This window comes from Pteronotus mesoamericanus, unplaced genomic scaffold, assembly GCF_021234165.1.
Source record: "Pteronotus mesoamericanus isolate MK-2021 breed Mesoamerican mustached bat unplaced genomic scaffold, CSHL_Meso_final contig_25, whole genome shotgun sequence".
NCBI classification, from domain to species: domain Eukaryota; kingdom Metazoa; phylum Chordata; class Mammalia; order Chiroptera; family Mormoopidae; genus Pteronotus; species Pteronotus mesoamericanus.
This window is the reverse complement of record NW_026555105.1, coordinates 17,995,467-18,020,120: the sequence shown is the minus strand read 5'-3', so window position 1 is coordinate 18,020,120 and position 24,654 is coordinate 17,995,467. Positions and strand designations below refer to the sequence as shown.

At 45.8% G+C, this 24,654-nt stretch overlaps 2 protein-coding genes across 4 annotated transcripts in view; one reads left to right on the top strand and one right to left on the bottom strand.

The window, feature by feature from the left end:
- Positions 1-1,204, top strand: part of ACSS2 (acyl-CoA synthetase short chain family member 2) — a 54,449-nt gene extending 53,245 nt beyond the window's left edge. For both annotated transcript variants that reach the window (XM_054573851.1, XM_054573850.1), the window contains 2 exons: positions 163-237; positions 379-1,204. In XM_054573851.1, the coding sequence (XP_054429826.1) occupies positions 163-237; positions 379-506 (203 nt within the window). In that variant the 3' untranslated portion in view covers positions 507-1,204. The remainder of the gene's footprint in view (positions 1-162; positions 238-378) is intronic.
- Positions 1,205-1,611: 407 nt separating this feature from the next.
- Positions 1,612-24,152, bottom strand: GSS (glutathione synthetase). Of its 2 annotated transcripts, XM_054573852.1 has the most exons (13): positions 24,071-24,152; positions 21,410-21,544; positions 17,724-17,869; positions 15,392-15,467; positions 14,934-15,073; positions 14,089-14,205; positions 10,649-10,729; positions 10,475-10,552; positions 8,774-8,840; positions 5,357-5,551; positions 4,792-4,873; positions 3,195-3,384; positions 1,612-2,203 (listed from the first exon to the last, which is right to left on the bottom strand). In XM_054573852.1, the coding sequence occupies exons 2-13, from the start codon at positions 21,536-21,538 to the stop codon at positions 2,080-2,082; spliced, it is 1,425 nt and encodes a 474-aa protein (XP_054429827.1). In that variant the 5' UTR covers positions 21,539-21,544; positions 24,071-24,152; the 3' UTR covers positions 1,612-2,079. The 2 variants fall into 2 exon arrangements, with proteins under 2 accessions (XP_054429827.1, XP_054429828.1); XM_054573853.1 differs by lacking the exon at positions 5,357-5,551.
- Positions 24,153-24,654: the final 502 nt, after the last annotated feature.

The window sequence follows — 24,654 nt, the reverse complement described above, 5'->3', positions numbered from 1 at the left end:
GCAATGTTTCAGAAAGAGAGACAGACAGGCAGTGAGCCTGAGGATGACTCTGTGGACCGGGCCTTGAAGAGGCAGTAAGTGGGGAACAAAGCCATCTCTATTTTGGTTTTGGGGAGCTTGCTAAAGGTTCTGAAGTAATGCTTAATGATTTGTTGGTTACAGTTAGAGAAAAGATCGGCCCCATTGCCACACCAGATTACATCCAGAATGCACCTGCCTTGCCTAAAACCCGCTCAGGTATGTTCAGAGGCTCGAGGCTTGGGAATGGGATTGGCTAAGGCCCTGTGGTGGTGGGTGTGAGTGGATGAAAGCCTTTGGCAGGGCTGGAGTTGGTCAGTGCATTCATTCACCAGTAACCAGAAGCCTGTGGTCCCCCAGGGAAAATCATGAGGCGAGTGCTTCGGAAGATTGCCCAGAATGACCACAACCTGGGGGACACATCTACTATGGCTGACCCATCTGTCATCAGCCAGCTCTTCAGCCACCGTTGCCGGACCATCCAGTGAACAAGATGCCCTTTACCCAGGATTCCTCCCTGCTTGGCTTTCCAAAGTTTTGCCTACTCTCCCTGCCCCCATCCAAGAGTGCTGAGGGTCAGGGCTGACCCATACCACCTCCCTCAACCAGGTGTCCAGGACTGAGGACCAGCTTTACCCCTGGGTGGAGGTAACTTCCTGTGTCTGCCAGACAGATGGGACAGGATCCAGGTCAGCCTCAGGTTGTTGTACTGGCAAAGAGCCCTTGGAGCCCAGAACAGGGAACTGAAGGTCATGTTCCCAGCCCAAGTTCAGTGTTCAGAGGACGAGTGAGAGCCTAGACAAGCAGCAGGGAAGCAGCTCTGTAATCCTATGTCAACTCTCTCAGGAAACACCAGCACTTATCGTGGGCATGCACTTGTCCTTAGAAAGGCCTGCCTGTGAGTCCTGGAACAATTATTGTTTTTTAAACACTTGCTTCTTCTGCTCCAGGTCTTTTGTGCCAGATGACAGTGCTTGCCTGTCCATTTGCTCCAGGGATTGTGAAGGCAGGCTGTTTCTAGATGATTTTTAGATCATTTGCTTCTTTGGGCCAGAGGAACTTGTCTTCTTTTCTTACTTCATCTGAACACAGTCCTGCCCATGATAGACACTCTCAGATGAAACTCTTTTCTTGCCTTAGCTGTGCTCAAGCCCTTTGGTTGTCGGAATAAAGTCTGTGACCTCAAGACTTGTTTTCTTACGTATCTTACAGGTTCTATACTTGCTAGCTGCTCTGATTTGTGTGGGGGTGGTAAGGGGAGTGGTTTTCCCAGGAATACCTTAATATCTTCCTTCTGAAACTTTTGGTTAGGACAAGCTAGGCAGGGCTACACTCATAGGCCCTTTGACAAGCTACTGAGCTAAACAAGAAAGCAACTGAAGCCAGTTCACAACTATGGTGTCCCATCACAGCTGCCTTCCCTCTGGCTCCCTCTGGCTCCTGCTAGGGGACCTCTCTCCTCCCTATGATCCCTTGAGAGCATTAGTGAGACACCAAGGATTCTTCAGGGTCCTAGTCATTGGGTCTGGAGCTAGGGAGACGCTGATTAGAGCCAAGCCACTTCCCCTGCTCCAATCCACCTTCAGTGGGCTGGCCCAGATGAAAGATTCTCCTTCCCCTAATGGCACAAACCAAGGAATCACAGAATCAGAAATGTAGTTTTATTTAAGGCAGAGGTGGAGAAGGGCTATGCCTTTCCACCCCACTCTTCCTACCCCTAAGTCCTATCCCAAGTCAGACAGAGACCTGCTGAAAAGGCTGACATGGGACTAGCAGGAGGGTGGCAGTATTATGGACTCTTACCTCGGATCAGCTTCCTTTCAGCTGTACCCATACACTTAGGATTTAGGGGCTTCTAGATCTCACCTAAGGGAAACACAGCTTTTCTGGTCCTCAAATAGGAGGTACACAGCATTCACCCTTCCTTGAAGACCCTGGGGGTCTCTAGAATAGACCAGCCCTCCCAAGGTAGGGGAAGAAAAGCACCTCTCAGGAGAGGAATGACAAGTATGAGGGATAGAAGGCCTCTTGAGCGAAGTCTGGGCGGGCCTGGCTGCGCCCTCACATAGGGTATGGGTTGTCCAGGACTGCCACTCCTGCTGCCACACCACCATCTGCATGTTCGATGGCTTTGGTTCGAAGCAGATGTCCCACGTGCTTGTTCATCACAAGTATCTCTCCTTGCCTATAGAAATGGGAACAGGAGACACATAACTCTGTCACCTAGACTCAGCCCTCAAACCCGGGACCTTCCCTAGTCCCAGCTGACCAGTACACGGGTCACTAACTACACCCAAGAAAGTGTGAGGATTTTAGAATAAGACTTGGGTTTGCCTCCTATCTTGGAAATTACTAGTTCTGTGTTTTTGAGCAAGTTACTCAGCTTTTTTAAATATGTTTCTTTCATTTTTAAATAGGGATAATGCTTCTCACTTTGCAAGATGGTTATCAGGATTAAATAAAGCAGGAAAAACACTTAGTATAACATGATGCTAAGCTCATATTTCATGTTCTATAGTTGTAAATTTCCTTCTCTACTTCTCTTAAGATGCCTATGGTGGTGAGGAGGGTTTGGGATGGTAAGAATGGTTTGGGATGTTGGGAAGGGATTGGGAGAGGCAGGCAGAGATGCTGCAAATGGCTAGAGGGGATTATAGAGAGAGGGCAGGATCTGGTGGGGAGCACAGTAGCATCTGGTATTCCTACTTTGCCCTGAGTACTTTGAAGAAAGTGGTATGAGGGACCAGGAACCATTCCTTATAAATTTCCAAGTCTTCCTCTCTTTCTGATTCTTTAGTGTTCAAATCCAAACCCAGGGGCCACTCAGAATGTCAAAGCCATTGAGTATCCTCTAGCTGGCCCATCCTGCCTTTTCCCAGAACCCCTGGTAGCCTGGGATCTGGACCCAAACTCTTCTTCCCTGGGGTCTCCTTCTAGTCCAGGGATTTTCTCATCCATCTTGCTACTACTTGAAATTTCCTTTGTAGTTGCAGAACACTTCACATCTGGGCTTTGTCTGATAGCCCTGTGAGGTGGGCAGATCTTGGGTCCTTGGCTGATTTACTAGATAAGGAAATGTAGCTAGGGATTGGCAGATCTGCTCCCTGTCCAGTGCTTCCCTCCAGGCTTTCTTGACTGGCCCTCCAGAAAGTAGGGACCCCTCCTGATTGGCTCACCTGACATAGACCCCGAAGATGCCCAGCTCTGAGATGCACTGGGACACTCGGGCAGGGCTTCCAGGCCGTAGTAGGCAGTTTCCAAAAGGCTCAGGCTCAATCTTCTCCATGAGGATGTAGGAGGCTCTCTCCTCACTGTCTTTGAGCCGCTCCAGGGCCTGCACCATCTCCTCCCCGTAAAGGTTGTTACCTGCAATTCCACTGGCCAGTCACCCTGGACTCTGTACCCACCTTCTCTACCCCATGCTCCCACTTCTGGGGCCATGTGGGCAAGTCAACAGTCTCTGTTCCTGACACCAGTTCAGAGAAGCCAGAGTAGACCTGACTCCCGAGGAGGGAATGTTACCTTAACAGAAGAGCCCTGACCCACAAAAGAGAACCTTCCTTCCACCACACCATCCTTCCCTGGTTCTCCACCTACCTTTGTTAGGCTATTACTTCTCAGCCTCTCTGACTGGCTCCTGCCCCTCTTGAATGTTGGGATTCCCAAGGAATTGGTCATCCACCCTTGTTCTCTCCTCCATGTACATACTTTTTCCAGGAAGATCTCTTCCAAGTCTCTACCTACATCCTGTAACTTATTAACCCCAAATCTTTAACTCAAGCTCCCTGCTCTAGACATCATGGGTCCCCAAAACAAACTTAACATGTCCAAACAGAATTCATTACTTCTGCCTGAACCTGCCCATCTTAGACCTTCCTACTCCCAATCAGATAAAAGCATCCCTGAGTCATATTTAACTCCTTCCTCTCCATTACCTTACCCACTCAGACGTGCTTATTCAGTCTGTACTCTACACTGTCACAGCTCTAGCCCAGGCCTCCAAATTGCTCTCCTGGACAACTATAGCAGCCTCCTCTATGGTCTTTCTGCTATTAATGTTCCCCCTCATTTAAAGACATGCTCCACCATAGCTGAAACATGGGTCCTGAAACAATCATGTGTCTCTTCCCGCCTTAAAACTCTCTAATGACTTCTCACTACCCTTAGGATAAAATCCAATTTCCTAAATATTTTCAACATCCTTTATAATCAGGCCCCAAACCATCTTTTCCAGCCCAAATCCTTGCTTTCTCTCATTTCCCATGTTGTAGTCCAGGCTCACTAGTAACTAATTAATCTGCAAACATACCACATTTTCACGGATCAGTGCTTTTGCTTAAGGTTGCTCCTTCTGTATGGTATGCTCTTCTCTTTTCCTTCTGGGAAAATCCTATCTATCCCTTCAGACCAAGATCAAAAACCATTTACTCTCAGTCTGTGAGGCAGAAATGATCCTTGCTCTCAAGAAGTTCAATCTAGGCAGGAAGACATCCAAAGTCCTGATGTATCTTCATCCCACTTCCCCACAATCCACCCACAGTCACTGCAGACTAAACTTGTCCAAACTCTCAAATGCTGGCTAATCAGATTCCCTGTGCTCCATAGCACTGGATCACAGAGTCTCCTGGGTCACTGTTCAAGGTGAAGGCCTGTGTCAGTTCTCTTTTATCTCTTAGAGCCTAGGACTGTGCCCATAGCAAGTGCTGGTCAGCACTGGTGATAGCCTGCTAGTCCCTTTTTACTGAGCAGCCCTGCAAAGGGGGATCCTCCTACCTCCACCTTCTCTCTGGGGCTTTAGCACAAACCGGCTAGGAGCAGCAAGGGCCTCAGCAATTGCCTGGTCTCCTTCTTCACCCTGGCAGGAAGTAAAAAAGCAGTTATCAGGAGTTTTAGGCCAAAGAGGCAAGAGCTGAGATCCTGCAGGTTGCGCAGAGCAGCATCAGAAGTGCAATTGAGGGAAGAGCCATAAGCTATATGGATGTAACTCCCCATCCTCCCCCTGCACCCCTGCCTTGCAAAAGACCTCTGGAGCAGGAAGTACAAGAGAACAAGCTTTCTCTGGCAACAATTCAGGGGTCTGTAGCAGAAGGCCTGGAAAGCAGGTACAGATATTCCCTAACTCTCGCTCTCTGCCTCATTCTCTCCCTCTGGCTACCATTCCCAAGTCTGCCTTTGCCGAGAGTTTACAGTGGATTCCAGCCCTCCTCCGCAGGGGTTCTCACAGAGCATCACTGACCCAAGTCCAGCCCAGTACCAGCTCCAGCCTCCCCAACACATTGGGCTCTGGGTCCTTGCGACCAAGGAGGCCTATGGTACAGGAAATGGGCTGCCTACCCACCATGTCCAGTGAGTAGAGGCCAGCAAAAGTGGCACGGAGGCGGGCCACAGCCTCAGGCTGGCCAGGGAGCAACGCCTCCAGCACGCCCACTCTGCTCAGCTCCTGCTGCACCTTCTTAGTTCCGGCCAACTGAGTGGCAATATCTGGGCACTTGACAGCACGTGACCTCTCCAGCAGGAGGCGTGCTTCCCAGTTCTGCAGAGAGGAAATGAGGAATTTTATTTTATAGTACATCAAGGGTCCAGCAGGTGCCAGGTACTGTGCTTTCTATCCTCACATTCATTGTCTCCCAGGGTCACTGCAACATCCTTGTGAGGCAGGCGTGGCCCCTCCCAATCTGCAGAATTCTTGCCCTCAGGGAGCTCACAGTTTAGCTCAATGATACACGACTATAATTAAAAGGGAAAATGACAAAAGGTCTAAGGGTGCAAAAAAATTGATGAAGAGGTCTGAAAGGGATGGGACACTTGTTTCCCACTGCACTCCAAATAAAATCCAAACTCCCTCCTCAACCTCATTCTATGCCAACACTCTACCCCACTCCCACATTCTAGCCACACCCTCAGACACACAAACATCATTCCTGTCTCAGGGCCTTTGCATTTGCTGCCTTTACCTCTGCCTGCAATTCTCTTCCTTTTGACTTTTCCAAAGAATGGTTGGATCCTTCTCATCCCTAAGTCTTGCCTCAAAGTCATCTTCTCAAATCACCCTATATAATACAGGTTTCCCCATAATTCTCTATCTTTTCACCCTGTTTTTTCATTCAGAGAGTTTCTCCCAACTAGGAAATATTTTTTCTATTTTTGTTTCCTTTTTGATGTTCATCTGCCTGACCAGACAGTGACTCCATAAGGACCAGACCCTTGTTGTCTGTCTTTATTTCCTGTTGTACCCCCAGTGTCTAACACAGTTCTTGCAGAGTTCTGAGGGGTTCTAACACAGTGCTTGGCACTTTGTGAGTTATTGTTGTTTAATAATATGAAATCTGAGTGACAGGTAGAGTCAGACAGGTGAGACTCCATAGGGAAGAAGTACAGCAAGCGTCCACTTAACTTGTTGATAGTCTTGGAAACCATGACTAAGCAAAACAATGTATAACAAAACCAATTTTAGCATAGGCTAATTGATATAAACAAGAGTTAAGTTCCTCTGGCATATTTCTGGTTGCAAAAACATCACCAAACTTCTAAATAAAGACCCAAACATTTCTAATATTAAACACTGAAATAAATGTGAGTTATGCATACATTTAAGAAAGATTAATGAGAACAAGTAAGATAATGACTTTCCAACTGCCTTAGTCCAGTGCAGGGTTGCGGGTGGAGGAGCCTATCCCAGCAGCTCCGAGTGCCAGGCCAGAACTAATCCTGGACAGCACATCCTTCCATTACAAGGCATGCACACACCCTCACTCTCATTCAGATTGGGACAACTTAGACATGCCAGTTTACCTAATGTGCACATCTTTGGAATGCAGGAGGAAACAGCAATACCAGGAGAAAACCCATGCAGCAATGGGGAGAATGTGCAAACTCCAGAGACAGTCCCCCCAGCTGGGAATAAATTTTTTTTCATCAACATTATAATGAAATGACACTATTCAAGGACCTGCTGTACTCAGGTTAACAGAATAATATAAGTGAAGGCCTACAGATGGTTAATCACAGGATAAAAGGTCCAATGTGCCAGGAGTTTAAGGTGTGAGAGGCAGAGAAAGACAGAGGGTCATGTCTCCCCGCTCTAGTCCCCCCATTCTCAGGAACTAGTGAAACAGTCTGTCCTTGATGCCAGACAATATCAAACCGCCCACAGCAGGATCAAGGCTACGGCCTGAGGAACAATACCCCTACCTCCCCATCCCACACCAACCCTTGCCAATGCTCTCCTTCCTTTGATATAGTCATCCACCTGCAGGACCTTTGGCTGGTCTTCACCAATAACCCAAGGCACCTAACGACTAGGCCAGTGTTCCAGGCAGTTACAGGTGCCCAGAACATCAGAAATAAGCCCAGATAAGTACCGTTATGTCAGAAGCAGAAAGCAAAACTCAGCTGTGAGCAGGGGGCTGCTCAGGGTCGACTTAGCAATTTACTAAGCCTTGCAGACTTACCTCTATGTTCTAAACCTGGTCTGAGCTTCTCAGTTCCCTTCAGACATCCTCCTGATGCACTAATCTCCTTCCTTATTAGCTTGACTTCCTTCTTTTTTAAAGTTTTATTTGTCTCCTTCCCCCAAACCTCCTGTTCTGAAACCTGGATTCATTTTCCAAATAGACGGTTTCTCCCTTTTCTAGTCAGTGAGTTCCCACCACTGCTAACCACTTTTTAGAAGAATAGACCTTTTGTAAAGCTGCTCCCTATACACCTGGGCCTTAGGGAGAATCCTATATTCAAAGAACAACAGATCTAGAAGGAGCTTCCTCCGTTTTCTAGTGTAGTTCCCTCAGCTTATAGAAACAGCCCAGAAAGGGTCAGGAATCTACCCATGAGGACACAGAGGCAGAGCCAAAGTCTCATGACCCCTAATGGTATTTCCTAACTTATTTCCTCCTTTACCTTCTCCCAACTGAAATCGAGGCTTTTTTGCTTCTCCAAGCTGTGGGTGAGGGGCTGGGGGAATGACATACTGGGAATGCCATTAGCCTGAGAGTCACAAAGCCTGGGAACTCCCTATGGGACCTTCAACAAGCCCTTGCATGTCTCCAAACCTTCATTTCTCCATTTGTATAGTGGGAATAATTATATGCCTCACAGGGTTGTTGTAAGGATTCAATGAAATAATGGATGTCAAAAATAATTTTGAAGGTACATGGTAGAGATTACAAGATAAGGTGATATCATTACTGTCATTAACAAGAATGGGTGGGTGATAAAAACTTCCTGATGCACATTGGAGTAGTCCGAGTTGGCAGGAAGGAAAGAGTCAGTGGTGTGGTGAAACTGGTTTGCATCAGTTTCATCAGCCTGCCTCAGTTTAGTTCACCACACACACAAAAAAGATGGGACTGCACTCATCTTTTCCCAACTCTGTGTTTAGAGATACTAAATTGGGTAGCTTGAAACTGGCCATAATGGGGAATATTTACACCATAGAAATCAGCAAATGCTACATATTGGGACTATCCCTCCAGAAAAATGATTGTTAAACATTACCGGCATATCCTCAGAAACAGTATGCATGTCTAAAGCACTATAGGTTCCTGAGGATTCAGATTCTAGAAGACAGTGTGTTTGTAGAGAGTGAGAGGGAGCAAAAAGTTTATAGGATAGGAAGTTCCAGCAGCAAGTTCCCCAAGGGAGTACTGAATCCAGAGTTAAGGAAAAAAACCCATATTGTTGTGACACCTGAGTTGGGTCTCTAAGGAATGACAGTACATCCCAGGAGGCGAAGAATGGCTGAACAGAAAATACCAACCTGCAGATTGTACTGACTCGGCATGTAGCCATCCCGGAAGTAAACCACAGCAATTTCCTGGCCATCCCTAGAACACAGGATGGAGAAAGCTGCTGTGTTAAATTATAGCTGATGTGTTCAGTGGTTCAATCTACTTCAGGATGCATCAAAATGAATTGGGCTATTTTGAAAGTCCAAAGGGGCAGCCTGGACGGGGTTTCATTGGAACCAGTGAGAGTAGATACCCACACACCACTGCTTCCACTAAAAGCACAGTGTTCAGTAAGGAATGGTTTAGAATATTTCAGACCTAGAGTCATTCTAGGAAGGCCAGAAGGAAAGAAGAAGGCAACTAGAATCAAATTAGGTAAATTTTTAAAAACTGGGCTCAAAATTACCAAGCAGCAGAATCATATTGCCATGCTTAGAAAAATCCACTTGTGCCGTGACTGGTGTGGCCCAGTTGGTTGGGCATCACCTGCAAACTGAAGGGTCACTGGTTCAACTCTCACCTCTCCCAAGGATATACTTATTGATTTTAGAGAGAGAGGGAAATATCAATGTGAGAAAGAAACATTGATTGGTTACCTCTCACACTTGCCGTGACTGGGGTTGGACCAAATCCACAACCTAGGTATGTACCCTGACAGGGAATCGACCTGAGATCTTTTGATGAACAAAATGACACTCCAGCCAACTGGGCCACACCAGCCAGGGCAGACTGAGTTTTTTGTTTTTTTTTTTAATGGCAGGAGTGATGGTGGGGAGATGCAAAATTATGAGTTAATTTATGAGTTAATTAACTCAGGTAATTTAGACAGTATGTGTCTAGTTAAGACACAGACTGTCACCCTGGCTGGTGTGGCTCAGTTGGTTGGAGCAATGGCCTGTAAACCCAGGTATTTGATTCCTGGTCAGGGCATATGACTGGGTTGCAGGTTTGGCTATTCCTGTCTCTCTCTCTAAAACTAAAAAGCATGTCCTTCAGTGAGGATGAAAATTTATTAATTAATAGAAAAAAGACTGACTTTTGAACTGTTTCCCCTTTTCTTTGATTTATTTAATATTTTCTGGTTTATCTGGAAGGTAAATTGATGACTTTGTTATGATAGGAGTATATTTGAAAATAATAAATAATAGTAAAATTCCATGGAGGTTCTTAATTTTAAGAATCTTAAAGTTTCAGGTCTAAGTATGTGTGCTGCAAGCAGTACTATCCAAAAAATGAGGTACCAAAGTCACCTGATGGTGGCTTCTGGAGGGAATTGCAGGGCCTGCCTTTGAGCACAAATCCAGGCCCCTTAAGGTCTTGCCTGAGCTCAGAGAGCAGGTACCAGATCAATCACAGAATAAGCCAGCTACTCCTCTCTTTCCCTGGCTGCCCAGCCCAACTGCCCAGGCCTGACTTGACTAGCCACCAAGAGGGACAAGAAACTTTTGGAAGCACAAGAGCATATGAAAACCAAGGTTATTTTAAGAGGGCACTTATCCAGGATATCAGTAGCTCTGATATGGCCCTTTAGAAGTGGAACTTGGCTAGCCTTCTCCAAAATTTCCTGGAATGATGGGATATTTCAGAGTTCACCCCGAATATTCAGAGAGAAGGAAGTAAGCTATCACATCTCCCAGAAGAAAGGATCATGTGGGGCGAGTGGGTGAAAGGATGAGTTTCCAAAACCAGCCCTCTATTGGACCCGTGGGGGATGTTCCCTCAGCACTTACACAAACAGCTTTCGGTCTTTGTCCAAAGATCCCTTTTCAGAGACATCTTCAAACCTTCGCCGGATCACATGAATGTTCCTGGGAAAGATGGGCCAGAGTCATAGGGATTGGATGCTCTGTTCTGAGTGGCTCTCGCCAATCCTGGGGCCACATCTGGAGGTCTCCCCTCCTTACCTGGCCAGTAGCTCATTCTCTATGGCACGCTGGTCAAATATGTTCCTTTCCTTCTCCTGAGCAATCAGTAGCACCAGAGCTCTGGGGAAAGAGAACAGGTGGCCTGCAGTGGCTACAAAGCTTATACTCCCACCATGCCACCCCCTTCAGGAGTGAGAAAGAGCACAGCTTCCCTGGAAGAGTAGCTATTACTCAATTCAGGACTGCCTCGGACATGATACCTGAGGCTACAGCACATTATTTCCTGAAAATAGGAAACTTGAAAAAATAAAGATGTCTCCGCCCCTTCTCTAGCAGGCAGGTGAAATATTGCAATGATGTCAACTTTCTGTGCAAATTAAAATTCAGATTTAAAACCATCTCTATGGGGTGGGCTGGGCAGAGGAGGACAAAGGGGGAAAATTGGGACAACTGTAATAGAATAACAATGAAAAAATCTCAAAAATCCAAGAGGACTCTTTCTTAGAACATGATTCTAAAATCTTTCTGAAAGAACAAACAGGCGAAAGTACTAAAGAATATTTTGTATAGTACAATGCTGGGGATTGGGACTAATGACCCTATTACTAGACTGTCAAGTATATAATCAAATAGTTTTTGATTCTTGGCATGAAACACTAGAATAGAATGGAATCCTACAGAAACACTATAGCACCAACTATAAATAAGGCATTATCTCCTCCTGAGGCCTCCCAACATTTTTTTGATATATACAGGGCCACTTTTGATCCCACAGTATTCACGGAACCACTGGGGTTTACTTGGCCTCTTACTCTCTACTTATTCACATGTTTCTTAACAAAACAAGACCTTAAGGGCTCAGCGAAAAGCTAATGCCAGAGAATTGCCTGTTTGGCTACCAACCATGCTGTTTTTGGTTGTCAAAGGCAGGTCCAGACCCCCACAGGACTCTCTTAGAGCCAAGGTTCAGCAGTTATCAAACTCCCTTTTTGCTATAACTGTACTGCTCTGTGCCCATGGCTTCTTGCTAAGACACTTGGACGGCCAGACTTTGGCTCAGGGTTCTAAGTGTGGATTCCTGACCTCCTGCACTTGGCCTCTTGTCTGTTTTTCTCTGCTTCTCCCTCCCTCCGCCTGGCTCCTTTCTACTTAGCTGAAATACAGGTCCTAGTACACAGCCTCTCCTGGGCTGCCTGACATTAACCAGAGTCTTGGCTCAGCTTGGTGTCTGAGAGTCAAGCTAGAAATGGTGCTCCCGCAAGCCATTCTGCTCTGAGAGAGTCCCAAGGGCCAATGATCTTGCTTTTCACTTGGCAGTCTGATCTGCCTTGGTCACAGGTGGGAAGATGGCACCTTGGCCCAGGCTGGCCCACATCTAGGAAGAGGCAGAGAAAGGAGGTCAGAGGCTGTAGGTTAAACTGAAACTACATGCCCTGGTTAATGAAGTCAGCCTGCTCCCTGCTAAATAATCGGAGCCAGACTCAGACACCATATGATCCTCCTCCTGCCTTCAGTTCTGAGCAGTCCATCAGGATAAGGACTAGAAAAGTTGTCAGCTAAGGAAGGTGAAGGAGCAGTGACATTCTGGCTGGGGGTGAGGACTCCTGAGTCACAGTCCTGGCTCTGTCAGTGACCTGCGGTATCACTAGGCCTTGTGCAAGTCAGTTTCTTTCCTTGAGCCCTGATTTCCTCACGTATAAAGTAAGGGTGTTAAATAGATCATAGTTCCCAACCTTTTATACCAAAGATCCCCCTTTCCTATCTGTATTCATTCCAGTCACAGATACTATATTTTGAAAGAGTTTGAATACATGTCTAAATTGAAATCATAATTTTCCAGCCTGCCTTTTAAAAAATTCTTGCAAAGTATGAGGTAAATGATGAAAATCCATCTCTTCTACAAATGCTTAATCCTCAGTTTTACAATCTATACAATGGGACCATTCGTCTTAGAGGCAGAACAAGGTAGTAGAGAGAACACAGGCTTTAGAGGCAGATAGGCATGAATTCTAAAATTACCAGCTGTGTGACTTTGGGCAAGTTATTCAACCTCTGAGAAGCCCTCAGTTTGCTCTTCTGTAAAATAAAACTAATAGTCCTTAAAATTAGTTATTATTATTAATATTAAAAGCCTCACATAAGGATCCTTGAGTTTTTAAAAGAATTTTTCAGATCCATGATTTCATTTAATTCTCACTACCACCCTTTTAGGTATTGTCATTACACTCATTTTACAAATGAAGAAACTGACACAGAGAAAAGAACAGACTTAGCAAAGGTCATGAGCTAGGTCAGCAGAAGTATCTATTTGACTCTCGAAATGAGAACACAGCCTCAGCTCAGATGCCCCGTAGCTCCTACCCACCAACGCCCAGTTTTGGGCACACAAGTCTTCTCTCTCCATGTTATTTACAGCCGGGCTGGAGAAACCCTCTGTAGCACTGGTCCAACATCAGTCCCCCCGCTGATCCATCTCCTGGCTTTACGCTCTTAAAATACAACCAAGCCAAGGGTTCTACTTGACAAAGTACTCATCTGATGACTCCTAAACGTCCACAGTCTGTGGTTTCTTGAGTCTTAGCAAGGCTTAGCAAGCCCAGAGGGACTCTCCTGGAGACAAGAGAGTGATTATGAATGCAGGTTCTGGAGGAAGGTGGACTCTGGGCTCTATCACCGACTCTCAAAGTTAAGTTATTTAACTTCTCTGAACCTCACTTTCTTCATCTGCAAAATGGGGGAGAGGAAGAGTATCTACCCCATAGTGTGTGATATGAGGATTCAGTGAGACCTTGTATGCAAAGCACTAGCACAAAGTATGGCACTAGTGAGAGCTCACTAACACTGCTGGAACTGTTGGTACGGCGGCCCCTCGCCCAGAAGCCACTTACCTAGCATCTTCACACATTTGGAACATGGCTGAGAAATAGGAAGAAAGCACAGACGGCCTCTAAGCAGTTAAAACAGACACTAAAATCCGTAAATCAAAGCCTATGCATTTATTCATCAAAGAAACCCTCACACTCGTTTAATATTTGCTTTTCTGAACAAACCACAGCAATTCGGAAAGGAGGTATAGCGATGGGGGTGGCAGCTTCCCAGTTCAAGCACACTGATAACAGTGAGATAGAGAGGAAAATTATGAAGTAAAAGGAGAGCTCAGAGCTGAAGAGTTGGGGCCATTAGTGCAGGCAGACAGCCTCGCAGCCTCCCTCTAACCCTGTATTACATCAAGATGCAATCACTGACAATCATAATGATGACCTTGAGCCTGCATGGAAAGATTAAATTACCGCCAGTATCTTTGATTTAAGAAGGAAGTTCAAACCTCCATTACAATTATTTTGGCCCTTAAAAGTGTTAAGCTTCTCTATTTCTAGAACAATTCGCTCATTCCCTAATAATGTCTCATGAAGAAGTTGCCGCACCCATGAAGGCTGAATCAAAAGCAGGATTCGTCTGCCACTTTTCCTCCCCCTTACTTGGCTGAGCCGTAGAGCTCCCAGGCTTTGGCGATCCCCAGGGCCAGTCCCTTGCTGGGATTATTGGAGAGGATCTTGGCAGCTTCTTTGGTCTTACCCAGCACATTGAGAACATGTCTGTTGGAGGAGAAATGTCTGTTAAGTAATCGGATGGACCTGAAACACCCCCTCTGTCTGTGACTCAGAGACACTTATAGGAACCTCATTCTGAGAACCAGCTGAGCATTAAAAAGCATCTTACCATCATATTCCTATAGGACCCACCTTAGGCTAGAATATGCTGGGCTGCCTTAACCCTGGCCCCTGGTATATATGCACAGAGAAGCCCTGAGACCCTGTGTTTCCACTTCACACCAGCCTCCCAATGAACTGCAACCCCTTTCCTTGAGCTCCAGGCCCTTCCTGGAACCCTGCTGTAGACATCTGAATTACAGCAACCGGGAACGTCACTGCTGGCCAGAAGTAGATGCTATTAGGGTCCGACCCTGAGATGGGAAGCCTCTGCATCCCTCTCTGCCTTGGATTCTGACCTCCTTTCAGACCTTCAAACGTATGAGCCCTTTCTCAGCTCAGGACCCTTGCAGATACTGTTCCCCTTGCCTGGAATACTAACTTGTACAATAAGGGGGTGGGACTAGATGAACTGTGAGGTCTCTTTTCTACCTGAAATACCAAGATCTAATTACAAGCAGAAACTGTGTTACTGGCCCAGGGGGTTGTGGGGAGAAGGACACATGACCCAGGGCCCAGGAAGGCATAGTGAGTTGAAGAGTTGGAGATATCTGTTCCCACCTGACAAATAGGCTAATCAGGCTGTTACCCACTGGGCTGCCCAAGGGACCTACCGGTGCACAGCTGGGGTCCGGGAGGCCAGGCCCCCAAAGCTAGCAGAGATGGTGTTGATTTCAATCTGCTTCAGGGCTGGGAAGCCATCTGCATTGCGCTGGAACATGTAGTCTGAGCGATTCAGGCCCAGGAACACACTCTGTGGGGGGAAACTAAAGGCTAAGGACATTTGCCCACGGTCTGACTCTGAGGGCCTAGCCACAGAGCAGACAGGTGCCATGAACACTACGTAGAAAGAGATTAGAGGCGCTGGCTAACACTCCTAAACACTGTTATGGTCATCCCAGGATTGGCCAGTGAGGTTCAAACCCAGTGGGAATGAATGAGAGGCAGACTCCCATGAGTTCAGGACCTGGGCTAAATTCTTCTGGTTAAAAAAAAAAAAGAAAGAAAAAAGGTGAGGGGTGGCTGAAGGGGCAGGTCCCAGACTGGAGTGAAGTAAGGCGTGGTTGGTTACCTGGGCAATGCCCTCTTTCAGGACTTGCTTGTGGATGTCAAAGAGACGAGCAGTAAAGGCGTCCCTTTTGATGGTGCTAGAGGAGGAAACAACATTTTCTAGGTTACATGGAAACTTAAAGGTCAAGGAGTTCCATCCCCATCTACTGATTCCTGAATCCTCTCTGGGTTCTACTGACCCAAACCTGAACACCTGCTAGAGAACAGCGGTTAGAACCCAGCTCCAGAGCCAGGTGACCTGGGTTGAAATCCCAGCTCTACCACTTAGTAGTAGGCAGCCTTAGAGAATCATTGTACCTCTCTGTATCTGTTTGCTCAAATGTAAAATGAAGAGAAAAACAATTACATTTATATCACAGGGTTGCAGTAAAGAGTAAATAAAATATTTCATGTACAGAATTGAATGTAGCATCTGGTCCCAAGAACTCAAAAATGGCATGATATAACCATTCTATACTTAAATAGCTCTGACGGTTCTAAGCTTTCTGGTTGACTTAACATTAACTCTCTGTACTTTCCCCTACACTCTGGGACCTCCCACAACAGGTCTTCTCTTCCTCTTCCAGGAAAGCTCTCAGATATTAGAAGACAACACTTATACCCTGGGCCCCGAGTTTTTCAACTCAAGCTAAATATCCTAATTTTTCCTTCAACCCGTCCTCATGTGATGTGATTTCCTCAGGAAAGCCTTCCCTGTCTGGCCCCCCCCCCCCCCCCCGCTATGGGATTTCATAGCACCGCGGACCTCTCCTTTATTGTACTGACTGCAGTGCAGTTTTCCATTTTATTTGTGTGATGATTAGCATTGTCTCTCCTATTTGACTATAAACCACATGAGGGTGGAGACCGCATCTGTGCTGGCTCATCATCGTGGCCCAGGGTGCTGCTGTGGCATATGGTAGGAGCCCATCCAGTATGTTTTCTGGAGCCTCAGGAAGAGGCACCCACAGGTAACTAATACCACACTTGCTGTGTCTTAAGATTCAGGACAGTCTCTGCCTGCCTGCCTGCCTGCCCAGGCCTGACTTGCAGGCTCATCTTGTTACAGGGACCCCACTGAACCCAAGCAGCTCAGGCCTGCCCTGAAGTTCATCTGCTCCCCAGCCAGCTCTCTCATAGGGCTTCCCAGCCCTTGGAGAGGAGTAGAGTCCCCAGCTGGACTTCAGCCTCCAGGAAAGCTGGGACACATTTTCCCACTTCCAGAGAGGTGCTTCCCTTCAACCCCAGGCTCTAGGGGACTACACTCCCACATGCGCTCCTGGGGCTCTTCTCCCTTCAAGCTAGAGTTTGTACGTATTTCAGAGGTGAGGAGAACGGGGGTGCAGAGACAGGCTGCAGGGAAGGTCCCCCACATAATCGCTGCTTTAGGGTGAAGGTCATAAATCAGACTGCTCGTATTTCCCATAATCAAGAAGCAGAGGGAAAAAAGCCAGGCCCATCCCAAGAAAGACAGTAGTGGTAGGGTTTGTACATTCATGACTCATTGTGCTTTTAGCTGCAAGCCAATAGTTTCCAAACTTCTTATCATATGATCCCTTGTCATATTTATCCTCACGCCAATGTACCCATTTTAAAAATATTTTGTCTCTAACAAAATAAGGGTTTTCTTTTGAAAAATGAATCAGACATGCAATTACATATATATGTTTAGTCTTCCTCTTACACACACACACAGAAATATATATTTATATATATTTAATTCTAAATAAAGAATGTAATTCTAAAGTAATTCTCTTGCCCAAAGGCCCGAAAGGAAAAAAATGATCCAGGGAAAAGAGATAGAAAGGGGTGGATGGGGTAAGTCATTTCAGGTGTTCTTTATCCTCGTTGCCAGTCTGCACCCCATCCCACCCAGAGATGAGAGACCTTGAAGAACAAGAAAGGGTCACTAGTTAGGAGAAGTAGGAAATACGACTTTAAACCCAATAACCTCACTTGCCCCCTGTTTTCTCTAAAACCATGACGACCTTGTCTAATTCCAAATGGAAATTTCAGTCTTCAAAGCAGGGGATCATGAATCAGAGAATCACACAATATCAATATTGGAAGGGACCTTAGATTTAGGCAAACCTCCCCATTCTACAGATGAAGAAATTGAGGCCCAGATTAAAAAAATATACATATGGCTTGAGGCCATATTTTTCAATAAGTGGTGGAGCCAGGATTAGAAGCCAGCTCTCCTGACTTCTATTCGACTACTTTTTGTTTCTCTGGGGGTTTCTTGTGCCTCACTCCACCAAGTCAGATGCCAGGGCAACACCTCATGGCTCCCCAGTCTCCTAGTCCCTTGGTTCCAGCAATTCCCGGCCTCCCAATGTCCCAGCACCGAGCACCTGGAGAGAGTTTGCTCCAGAAAGGCAGCGTTCTGGCTGACGGCATCCACCAGCAGGTTGAAGTCCATCTGCACAGCATAGGCCTGCTCCAGCAGGGCACCGGGGACCAGTGAGGGGAAGAGCGTGAATGGGGCATAGCTCACCACCTGATGGAGGAGAGAGCGAGCGGGGGTAGAATGCCTGTGAGTGGGCTGTCTTCCTCTAAATGTGACCCCATGGAAAGTGCGTCCCCCCAGGGCTGGCGATGTGACTCAGGGTGCCAGGCCTAGAGCTCAGCTGCATTCTCGATTCGTTGAACTTGGGCAGAGCCAGGAAACCCATGTACCATCCGAGATTCCTAACAACAAAAAAACTAGACTTTGGGTAAGAGAGGATAACACGACCTGGTGGCTTATTTATGAAACATTCTTGAATATAACCTCTGAATTAATACCGGTTTGCTGTTAATGGTAGTATGAGTTTATGGTGTTAGAACTTCGCATTTAAATACTTATTTTAAAAATATTGTTTTGAATAGATAATAAAAACACATGACACAAAAGTCAAAAGAAACAGGAGGATACATAGTGAAAAGTATGTTTCACTCCCACCCTGACCCCGATGACCTAGTTCTCCTTCCCAGAGGCAAATGGTATGCTAGTGTCTCACATATCCCCCAAGACTAATGTAGATGTATACATATACATTTCCTCATTTTTTACATGCACCAAAACACATGATATATATATTGTTCTGACCTTTGCTTTATAAATACTTCAGAGACACCTCCATATACATCCAAATAGAGCACTTTCATTCTTTTTAATGGCTGTATAGTATTCCATTCTTTGGATAGACCACGATTCATTGAATCTAGCCTTTTATTATGAACATTTCAGGGGTTTCCTTCTTCCCACCATTATAATCAATGCTTCAATGAGTATCCTATGATACACATTCTAGGTATTTTGTGCACGAGACGATAAGTTTCTAAAAGTGGAAATGTCAGGTAATTAGGGTGAATCCATTGAAAATTTTGGTAGATAATTCCCAAATTGCCCTCCTCAGTATCTATTTTAAGACGAAACTGAGGCAGTGTTTGTGAGAGTCAGATTTTTTCAGCCTGAAGCTTTTACGAGTGTGAATGACTGAAGATTACATAAGGGGTGACCTAATTCCCTGAGTGCACGTGTGACGACCACAGGCGCATTTCCTTGGCTTTAAATCTCACAACTCTGCCTCTTCCAACAAATCCCATTTGGTCTGAAAAACTCCCCAGAAGTTTTTCTGCTAGGACTTGTTATGCCCACTTGAATTTGGGATCAACAGTATAAGGCTATTCCTCGCTGTCCATAGTCTAAAGGCTGAAACACAGTTTTTGTACTTTTGATAGAAAAACAAAGAGTAATATTCTTCTACTGTAAGAACTATAGCACATGCCTGACAGTTAACACTCTGCTTCAGAGTCAGGGAAACAAGAGAGTGATGGGAAGAACTCCCATCCTATTTAAGGGGGCAGGGAGAGCTCTGCTCTAGCAAATTGTTGGCATGCAGGAAAGTCAGCCAGGGTTAACAGCTGATTTGATTTTTTAAGACAAGCTGGGTATCTAGATTTCTCTTTTAATTTCGTGATTTAAAAAAAAAATGTTGGCTCTGGCTTTTTAAAAGATGTTCTTATAAAAAACAACAACAACAACAACAACAACAACAACAACAAACCCCCAGAACTGTACACAATGCTTGCTTCTAGGGAGGGAAAACAGTAGCTGGAGGAAGGAGACATTGTATACTGAATACTTTTTTGGACTTTGTATCCTATTCAAGTGTATTTTTTAAAAAAGGAATTAGCACCTTAAACACTGTAGGAGCCAAGCATTCACTCTGCACATGGCTAGTTTGCGGCCCTGATCTACAGAACAAAGTTCAGACTCTTCTTCCACCCAGTATTCAAAGCCTCGTGCTGTCTGACTTTGGCCTGCCGTCTTTCCCACTCTATCCACTTACGTGCCCTGCAGTCAGCTGAATTCTTTTAAACATTTTTTTGCCTTTTCCTGCTTTGGGGCCTTTGCTATGCTGTTTCTTTCCCCCATCTGTCTTTTAACGAATTATAGAAATAATCCCTGAAAGTATAGCCTTCCATTTGTCTTTTAGGATCTAGTTCAAATACCACTAATAAACTGCTCCTTCCTCCACGTGTCCTCTGTAGTATCCAGGGAGAGGCAGTAACTAACACATGGAAATTCAGAGAATGAACTCGGGGAGGCAAACTCTGAGTTTGAATCCTGGCTCTGCCAATTACACCACATCTAAATGATTTGGAGCAAGTTACTTAACCTCTTTGGGCCTTGGAAATGTCTATGTATACATCTACATATACATAGCCTCTCTGGGCCTATGATTAAATGAGTCACTGATTTCAAAGTGAAAAAGACACACTTCGAGTCTTCGGTTGTAAAATTGAGGACTATGCCTTTTCGAGGTAACACCTGTTGATTAATAGAAGAAACAAAATCTTGGAAGAGAAAATGCTACACCTTGGGTTCAGACAAGTAGTTCACAAAATCTCAGCTTCACAAACCAAGCAATGAGATTCCTAAAGCCAGAAGCATACCTTTCACAGTATCAAGTGACTTTTGGTGAGAGCCATTCTCATTGACTCGGATCTCAGCAAACACTTATTAAGTCTGGACTCTCCACCAGGCCCCTAACTAGGTTCTGGATGCACAGAGACAAACGAGTGTCTTAGTAAAATATGGCGGTGGCAGCTCTTTAGTTACTAATCTGGATAGTGATAAGAATAATGTTAAGTAAAAAAAAGTAAAGCACAGAAGAGCTTGTCTAGTATCCTTCTTTGTGTAAAAAGTGGGAAAAAGGAATACATACATATTTTTCTTTATGACTAAGCCATCTGAAAAAATAAACAAGAATAAATGTTTTCTTTACGCGTATAAAACAGAGGTTACCTTCAAAGCAGGAGATCTGGGTAGCTAAGGAATGTGAGAGGCAGAGTTAATGTGTAAACTCTTATACACTTTAAATTTTGAAGCATGAAAAAGTCTTACCTAGTCACAAAATAAAAAGGGTTTTTTGTTTTGCTCTGTTTTGTTTTAAAGGATGATTTTTTTTTTTTTTATAGATGTGGTTTGGACTCAACAGCTCTATAATACTATTATGTAGCAACCGTAGAGAAGCACTCATATAGGTGTCCAAACAGGCCTGTAGAGTGATGTTCCCTGTCGTACTGTTTTTAGTCATAAAACATTGGAAATCACCTAAATAACAGTAGAAGAAAGTTAAACTGTGAAAGTTAAACCTGGAATACTATACAGCAGAATGAAACTGACCCTAATAGAGGAAGTTGGAAAGAGTTCTAAGACATACTGTTAAATTAAAAATAAACAAACACATCACAGGATAATATGTATCACCCGACTTGTGTTTCTAAAAAACTATATTTTTATATATAAATGCATTTTTACATATGCATTATATGTGCATCTCTCCCTCTCTCCCTCCCCCCCTCTAAAAATTAATAAATAAAATTAATAAATAAAATTTTTAAAAATACACACAAAAAAATAAAATAGAGAAAAATGTGATCTCTGACTCAAAGAAGTTGCCTCCAGCCTGGCAGAGGCCAGATAATGGGTAGAAGGACCCAGTGCTATGGCACTCATCATATTCTCTTGGAGGGGCTGGGGGCTTACATCTGAGGAGCTGGGCTCTTGCGAGGTCCTGAGCAACACTCCCTCAGCCAGGGCCCGGTCCACAGCCTGCCGTGCCAGCTCCTCCAGCTGCTGCTCATCCTGCAAGAGGCTTCCCCAGCTGTTGGCCATCCCAACCTGAAACAGGAAAGAGAAGAACTTGGTGACAGATAGCCAGAAACCACTGAAACTGGCAGTGTGGTGCAGGGGAGACAATGGCTGGCAGCTCTTATCAACTTCCAGGAGCACAAAACAGAAAGATTGACAAAGCAATTCCACTGCCACTTTCTCTTTTGATTCCTAGAATAATGGCATTGTTCTCACAGTAAGGAAGCAGAGGTTGAGAGGTGAAATGACTTGTTCAAGTTAATCACTGGTAAAACCTGGATTTGAATCCAGGTCTCTAGACTCCACTCAATGCTTTTCATTGGAGAAAGAGGCACCAATGTCCTATGTGACTGGGTTAAGTTCCTTCCCTTCCCAAACTGCAGATTCTCTACATATGAAACAAGGGGGATGGAGTAGACCAGTGGTTTCTAAATCGGGCTGAATATTTGGGGTGGCGAGTGGCTTGGGAGAAAACACAAATTCCTGAGCCCTACTCAGAGATTCTGATTCAAAAAGTCTGAGGAGGAAGGGGCTGAAACTCTGTATCTTTAACAAGTTTTCCTGGGATGGGAGCCACTGCAATACATTATAATCTCCCTTCTAGCCCCAACAATCCACATCAGCAGTTCTCAAGTAAATTACATGGGCGTGGGAAGGTGCGATGGAGGCCTTTGTGAAATACTATGAAATGCAGAGAAGGTAGATTCAGATTCATTCATTTTGCATCAGGCCCTAAGGGTTTAAGATCTGGATAAAAATCTAGAAACACCACTCATTAATTTTGGTCTGCCTGACTGTCATTTGATTTTAGGAACAGAACATGGCTGCCCAGTTCAGTGATCGCCAGGAAGAGAGCTAAAAAATGACAAGTAACCTCTATCACATTCAGCTCCACCCCGTCCCCATGACAGGACTGGTGCTAGATCAACTGTGAAAGTCTGCCAGCCTCAGCACAAAGTTTTGAAAGAATGGGCATGTGATTTCAAGAGGGTCCTGGCAACACCCGCCTTGGGTGAGAGACAGATAAGGGCTGTCACAGTAAAGAACAAAGCTCTGAGGTTAGTCCGACCTGAGTTTGAGTCCATAATATTACTCCCTTTACAAATAAGGTCAGTGTGGCTTTAATGAGAAAAATCTGTGTACAATTCCTTAGCAGCATTTGGAACTCTAGACATGGGAGCTTCTTTTTTGGCTGTACCCACTCTACGGGTGGGGGACTTGTCAGAGGTAACACAGCAGTCTGGTCGCAGAGCCAGGACTAGGAACCGCGACTTAGACATTAGAGCAATGGAACCCTCCGTTATCCCTCATCTCTCTACAACTCTGGGATTCCATCAACTCTGACTGCTGTTGGGCTTTTGTTTAGTTGGCAAACACTCACTGGCACCTAATGCCAGGCCCTTGTGTAGGTATTGAAGACACAGAGAAAGATAAGGCATAAAAATAATCACTATGAAAAGTGCCAGTTGGGCCCTTTGCTTTTCTCCTTCTATAGACTCAACCGTTCTTGTGGCTGTATTTGTTTTGCTGGTGCCACTCAAATCTGTACCTTTACAGCAGTGCTTTGCTGACTTTCAAAATACAATATCCAAACCCTTACTGTGAGTCTTCACAGAACTAGGGTAGAATTTGTTGCCTCCCCACAAATCTGCTCCTCCTCTGATGAACCCCACCCAGGCACCCAAGCTTTGTATATACTTCTACACCCTGTTCTCCCCAAATCCTGTGGAGTCTATCTAAATATTAGTCCTTTGAATTCCTTGATTTCTCTGCATGTGGACTATTAGGAGCCTAGCACTAAACACCCTGAGCACTAAATAGATTCCGAGGGAGATAGCTTCAGTGAAGAGCAAACACCAGCCTTTGTTCCGCCTCCAGGTATTGGCACGTGCTGTTCGCTCTCTTTGGAACACTCCCTGCCACTCCTAATCAGGTTCCTGACTTTGTTTTAGAAGCCTTGTTCTTCTCCACCCAGGGCTTCTACAGCCCACTACTTTCCCTGCACCGAGTCTGTCTTGTTCACTTCTCTACCTCCAGCACCTACTACTGTAGTCAATTGATGTTAAATGAAAGAATGGTGAATGAATGACAGACTGGGGCAAGATCACCAAAAGCGTTACAACGCCCACACTGAAACCCGGTTGGACCTTACCCCGAGGGCGGGGCCCGTGCCTGTGTGAATCCCGGGGTTAACAACAAGGTCTCCTGCCCAGGCCTGCCCCACTTCACGGGCTCGCTGGCTCCCACCCTGGACAAAGTTTGGTCCTAATCGCTCCCACTTCTTTTTTAAAAATTCGGGATCTAGTCTCACCGGCACCATGTTTCCGACAGCGGCCCCATCTGAAGTCAGAAGATCTGGGAATCGTGAGATCGACACGCACCAGCCCAACCCCCTCACTGGACACCAGTTTCCCCGTTCCTGCCATTGAGTTTGATCTACAGGATCTCCTGACCTCCAGGGTGCCAGTCGCTCGCCAGCCCCCTCCCCTCCCTCACATCCTTCCCCTGGAGGAATCGTGACCCTTGCCGGCCGCCGTTGCCACTCCCCCAACCTACTTGGCCTTGGTCCCGCCGCGCGCCGTACTCAAGCCCCTCGCGCCGTTACCCGAGGTTCAGGGGGCGGGGTCGCCATGCGATCCAATGCGCTTGCGCAGATTGTCCCAGCGGGGGCCTAAAGAGCAAGGCAGGGGAGGAGACCGTACTTATGGAGCTGGACGGTGGCCGGGAAGGGGCAGTTCGTGTGGCGGCGGCCTTGGCCTTAAGGGTGCGTCGGCTGGATCCGACTGGACAGGACCTTGGGAAGGAGGGGAGGAGTCAGGCTGTGTCGGCCTGGCGTTGCGGGTTTGCACAGCTCGTAGAACGTCAGAGCTGGTGACCTCCAGTGTAAGATGGGGAAACACACACAGAATGGGGCAGTCATTACCTCGGGGACACACAGCTGGTGGTGGTAGGTGTGGTAATAGAGGCTCAGAGACGGGAAGAGACCGGCATAGCACGTTAAGGACGGAGCCAGTGTTGGAACCCAGTTGTGTCCCGGAAAAACCCACTTCTTTCTCTAAACCCAGGACAGCTGCAGGAAAAGCCTTAGAAGCAAAAGGAAAGAACTTTTACTTTTCCAGCAATTTTAAAGTTAGGAGCCC

Coding starts and splice junctions, on each gene's coding strand:
- GSS (XM_054573852.1), bottom strand. CDS start 21,538: ATGGCCAACAGCTGGGGAAGCCTCTTGCAGGATGAGCAGCAGCTGGAG. Junction 15,074..15,391: donor TGAAAGAGGGCATTGCCCAG/GTAACCAACCAC, acceptor TTCCCCCCACAG/AGTGTGTTCCTGGGCCTGAA. Junction 8,841..10,474: donor AAAGACCGAAAGCTGTTTGT/GTAAGTGCTGAG, acceptor CCTGTGTTCTAG/GGATGGCCAGGAAATTGCTG.